The 5539-nt window shown below is 35.6% G+C and overlaps 1 protein-coding gene across 3 annotated transcripts; it reads left to right on the plus strand.

Annotated features, from left to right (window-relative positions):
• The first annotated feature begins 408 nt into the window (after positions 1 to 408).
• Positions 409 to 3948, plus strand: LOC105123897 (protein S-acyltransferase 8-like). Of its 3 annotated transcripts, none has more exons than XM_011023673.1 (6): positions 409 to 733; positions 1477 to 1662; positions 2001 to 2306; positions 2876 to 3106; positions 3513 to 3687; positions 3730 to 3948. In XM_011023673.1, the coding sequence occupies exons 1-6, from the start codon at positions 695 to 697 to the stop codon at positions 3792 to 3794; spliced, it is 1002 nt and encodes a 333-aa protein (XP_011021975.1). In that variant the 5' UTR covers positions 409 to 694; the 3' UTR covers positions 3795 to 3948. The 3 variants fall into 3 exon arrangements, with proteins under 3 accessions (XP_011021975.1, XP_011021973.1, XP_011021974.1); XM_011023672.1 differs by adding an exon at positions 1219 to 1397 and having other exon boundaries at positions 666 to 733; positions 3513 to 3948; XM_011023671.1 differs by having other exon boundaries at positions 3513 to 3948.
• The last annotated feature ends 1591 nt before the right edge of the window (positions 3949 to 5539 follow it).

Below are 5539 nucleotides of genomic sequence, written 5' to 3' on the forward strand. Positions count from 1 at the left end.
TTTATTTTAATCAATAAAATTAACCTTTTAACCCAGTTTAAACCTAATAAGTATGAATTCAAATTTTATTATCTTTATTTTAATCAATAAAATTAACCTTTTAACCCAGTTTAAACCTAATAAGATTTTATTTTTTGATTGAATGACCAAAAATAATAATAATTATTTTTTCCTTTTATGAGAAGAAGAATAATTTTAATGTTAATACACGCTTACTACAATTACTATATCATTTAATTGCAATATAAAAGAAAACATGGATAGTTTTCGTATCATTGAACGGACTGGACTTCAATCTCATTGCATGCAAGCTAAGCCCAAATTGCATGAAAGCTAAGCCCAAAGAAAAATCAATAAAATTTTGAAAAGAAAAATATTTTTAGTTTCAGCTCACTTAAAACTAAATAATCTAATTTTCCCAGGAAGAGAGAGAGAGAGAGAGAGAGAGAGAGAGAGAAGGACAATCCATGGCGTTATCTCATATCCCAACAAGGCCTCAAGGAAAGTTCCAAAAACCCCCCACCAAAACCCAGACCCCATCATTTCATATTTTTAAAGCCCCAGACCGCCTCTGTGCGTGTGTGTCTGAAAAGCAAAAGCACACTTTTCCAGCAACAAGTTTCAAATATTCTTCTTCTTCTCTATTTCTTTCTGCTTTGCCCCTCCTTGCTAAAAGTATCTAGCTACCTCCTAAATGGCTAAGCGTGTTTACCAAGTTTGGAAGGGACGCAATGTAAGCTTCATAACTTCCTCTTCCCTGCGTCTGCCTTAATTCATGTCTGTATAGTTGAAATTATGATCTGGGTTTTTGTTTATATGGTTTCGTTTTGTATGATTTAGACTGACGGGGTTTTGCTGGATTGAAGTTTCTGTGCTTTTTTCAATGAATTAATAATTTCTTTGTTTTTTGTATTGTATTGTACTGAGCATCATTTTATAGAATTCCATTTCCGGTTTTCTTCAAATATTGTTGGCTTTTGCTTTTAGATATTATCTCTTATAGCTGAGTAACCAGTCTGAACCTCGGCCACGTACGGTGGAAGTGGACATATCCTGAACCTTAAATCTCCAGGGATGTGGCCCTCCACTCCACACATAGGGGAATTAGGCCTCCGACATGTTCGACTACAGGAGGGAGTTTGGAAGTGTGGAACCTAAGACCTAATCGATATGTTATACGGACATTATTAATGACTGGATGTTGTTACCTCTGAGCAGTGAGAGCAAAATCTTCACTACAGGATATGGTATTGGAGAGTGATAAACAATCTTGATATGGGAAAGAAATGGGATGTCACGGCCTAATATCCTGAATGGATTTTGAGCTAAGATGGTAGCGGTTCTGCTATAAGCAAAAAGGAAACACACACACACATATGTATGTTGATTGTATTGATGTAAGTATATGAATTGATAAGTTCTTTCTCCATGCTTTCCGGAATTTTTCTTCTTTTAATTATTGAGTTCATCATGCAGATTTTCTTCTTCAAAGGGAGGCTTATGTTTGGTCCAGACGCCAGGTCACTGGTTATTACCTTCCTGCTCATCGTGGTTCCCATTGTTATTTTCTGTACAAATGTCGCAAGGAACCTCCTCCATGAATTTCCAACACACAATGCTGTTTATGTCATTCTAGTCGTAACAATTCTGTTTACCATCTATGTGAGTCCTGCTGATTCTTTCTCTGCTTTGTTAACTGCTGTTACAGCCGTGATGTTTGATTTACATGGTGAAGGCAGCGATATGGGAAATATGATGAATATTTGTTTATAATAACGTCAGAATGTTTCCATTTGCTTGCCTAATTGTCTCACCATCCCAATATTCCTTAAAAAATCTTTCATTTTGTTATCAATTATGCTTTTCTTGTGCCCATGATGTTTTTACCAGGCCTGTATCTCTCATATTTGGCCTTTATCATGGTCATTGTTTCATTTGCCCTCAGTTTATATCTGGCAACCATTCAATTATAACCATTGGTAGTCATGAACTCATGGTAGGTATTGGTGCTCCTCTTTCTCACTTCAGCCCGTGACCCAGGCATTGTTCCTCGCAATTCACATCCACCAGAGGAAGATACTGGTTATGGCTTTCTAGACCCAGTTGATGCTTGTGGGAGACACACACCAACTCCATGGTTCCCTCGCACAAAAGAAGTGTTTGTCAATGGTGTTCCTGTGAAAGTGAAGTATTGCAATACATGCATGATATATCGTCCACCACGTTGCTCACATTGCTCTGTATGTGATAATTGTGTGGAGCGATTCGATCACCATTGTCCTTGGGTGGGCCAGTGCATTGGACTGGTATGTAAGTCCAGGTTGCTCAAAATTTTGTTGAATTGAGTGCATGGTTCAAATTGAGAATCCATCTAAAACATTTAAAAAGATGCATTTCGGAAAATTTTCTATTCTATAATCTTTTCCAGAATTATCTACTGGGTGATGCGAGTCTTTCCTTGATTTACATTAGCCTGGATCTGCTAACAAATTCCTGTTCTGAGATATTTATCGTTCAAACCAAAATTGCAACTCTAGTATCAAGAGTTCACTAGCATTTGTTTAACAAGGATAAGGGTCCATTTTAAGAGTTGCTCATTGAGGGATGTCATCATTCTGAGTTGTAGTTGGAGAAGTTTTAGATAAATTGATTGAATGGATTTGGCCAGTGTGGTTATACATCCAACATTCCACTGCCAGCTTAGTGCATTGGCAAACAGTGAGGACAATGAAATGAAGAAAAAATCATTTGACTACATGGAGTAATTTGAATTCCTCAAAGATTTCTTGCAATCAATGTGTTTTCAACTTTTGTGTGTGTTGGTGAAAAATTGGATTCTGTCATAATTAAGCCAAGTATTTTTATGGTTTTGCAGCGCAACTACCGCGACTTCTTTCTGTTTGTTTCTTCATCAGCTCTTCTCTGCATCTTCATATTTGCAATGTCAGCTTTGAACATAAAATTTGTTATGGATGATCATGGAACTCTGTGGAAGGCGATGAAGGAATCACCTGCCTCTGTTATATTAATGGTTTATTCCTTCATTTTCCTCTGGTTTGTTGGAGGTCTCACCTGCTTCCATCTGTATCTTATTGGCAGAAACCAGGTTATTGTTTTTTGGAAACCATTCTCTTCTTATGCTTGAGTACTAATTTTTGTTAAAGTCAATTATTTTTCCTCAGAGAATGAGAAACATTTTTTCCGGCAATATTGGTTCTGTGTAGTGTTTTCCTCTCTATATGCCTTTCATGTTAGATAAAAATCTCAGTCCAAGTAGGAATTGTTTGTCGAAAAGAATTTGTGTTAAACTAGTTTATTAGAATCCTTATTTAATTAGATAGTTAGAGGTGTAATCTCCCTAAAAATATAAGAGCCAATACATTGAGAATAATAAGGGTGTTGATGTGAGGGCAGATTAATCAATAAAGCATGAGAGGTTCACCCAAATACTTTTGTGTTTTATTTCCAGCATTTCAATGGCCCGGTTTCTAACTCTTTAAAATTTTCTTCAGACTACAAATGAAAACTTTCGCTATGGAGCAGCCAACAGGCAAAATGTCTATGACCGAGGGTGCTTTGGGAATTTTCGTGAAGTATTCTGCACCAAGACAAAGCCTTCAAGAAACAATTTCCGGGCTTATGTACAGGAAGAGATGCCCATGCATATAGCCCCAGAAGTAAAAATAGATGATTCAGAGGGAGACAGTCGAACCCCAGAAGTAAAAATAGATGATTCAGAGGGAGACAGTCGAACAAAAGTACAAGACAATCTAGAAATTGATAATGACCTTTAAAGATATCCCAGCGTCGTGATGCTGTAGATCTGATAACAGTTGAAGCTGAAGGCAGCAGATGTTGAGTTCTCTTTGCATCAGGAATCTCAAGTTGAGCCATTGATGAAAAACACTTATCTCGAAACATGGTATAAAAAAGGGAGGAGTTTGGGAATTTGTTTGAGATTCTTGCAAATAGTACGATGTTTTTTATAGCAAGATTTACAAGATTTAGATGCCGTGTGATTTCTTTGATAATAGCACATATACCCTGGGAAGTTATTGGAGAGCCCCATTTTAGATATAGATGAGGATTTTCAGTTGGGAGGCCTTGGATGATTTCCATCATTATGATGGCAGCAGTGTATCCATTTCCCATATTGCTGAGCTTGGTTCTCGGCTTCTTTTCTACGTCCGTTTTCATGCATGTATTGGAGTTCTGAGAATTGCCAAGAAGAACAACAGTCATTGTGACTTGTGAGTCTTCAAATCCATTGCTTACTCGAACTAGTTCTTTTTACACAAACAGGGTAAAATTATCTCTTCTTTTTCTATCAGGACAACGTGCCATAGCATTTAAATAACTAAATATTCCTGAACTGCACCTTTTAATTAATATATCTGACATGTATGAACTGTGTACACCCTGAGAAAGCTATTTGAACGGGAAGTTTTTTTAAAAAGATTAAAGAGACATGATAAAGAAGTGTGAACAGTATGTTTCTTAGATTATTGGGCAAAAAAATACAATAATTAAGCATTTTTTTTTCTTTTTTTCCTTGTGGCTTGGCTTGCAAAATGTTCAATGAATCTAAAAATTAGTTGTAATGAATCTAAAGATTAGTTGTATTATATGTAAGTTCACGCGAACACCTCAGGTTATTAAAATAAAAATAAAAATTAAATATATTTGAGCTTACAAGTAATATTAAACGAAATAGATATGAGTAAAATAAATAAATTTTAAATTAAAATATTTTTATTTTTCTAGATTTTTATCAATTTTTTCTCACGAGAAAAAAAGTGGTAGTGATCACCATTCTTTCTAACCATATATTATACTATGATCTTGGTGGATGATGGAAGGATGATGAAAGGATAATGAATATTATCTTTAAATAAATAAGAAGGGGATAGATAACTTTAAGTTGATAATGTTATTATTTAGAATTAAAAGGAAATATATACTCATTGAGGCCATGATGAAGATACTAGTTATCGTGGAAATCTATCACATGAGTAGAAACCGGAAATCTTTCTAGTTCTGGAAAGCGACTATCTAGTTCTGGAAAGCTTTTCAAATATCAGATTTGCACTATCATTCTTTTCAGTCTCATCATTGAAATGCGACTCAAAAACTAGAAATTTTCCCGGTTCTCAACCTCTCCCACCATCACTAAAATGGCCACCAGCCCATCCTCTCCTCCTCCCTCATGGTCTTTCTCGTTTTAGCCAACACAGTTCCACAAGATCCACCTGTGCCAAGTACGTGAAGAAGGCAAATGAAAAAGTTTATGATGCATTTATAATAATTCATGTGTTTTAATGTTGTATCTACTGATATAATGAACAAGTTGCAGCTGAACACCGAAGCATAGGACTCACATGAGGTTAGAAAATTTGACTAAATAATAAGGGAATTATATATACATATATATATATATACACACATATATGTATGCATGTATATATAAATGGTAGCTGACATAGGACTCAGTTGTAAATGGATATACGACTATAGGGATTTCACATTGGTTTCTCAAACC

Source organism: Populus euphratica, unplaced genomic scaffold, assembly GCF_000495115.2.
Source record: "Populus euphratica unplaced genomic scaffold, PopEup_1.0 scaffold12.1, whole genome shotgun sequence".
Classification (NCBI taxonomy): domain Eukaryota; kingdom Viridiplantae; phylum Streptophyta; class Magnoliopsida; order Malpighiales; family Salicaceae; genus Populus; species Populus euphratica.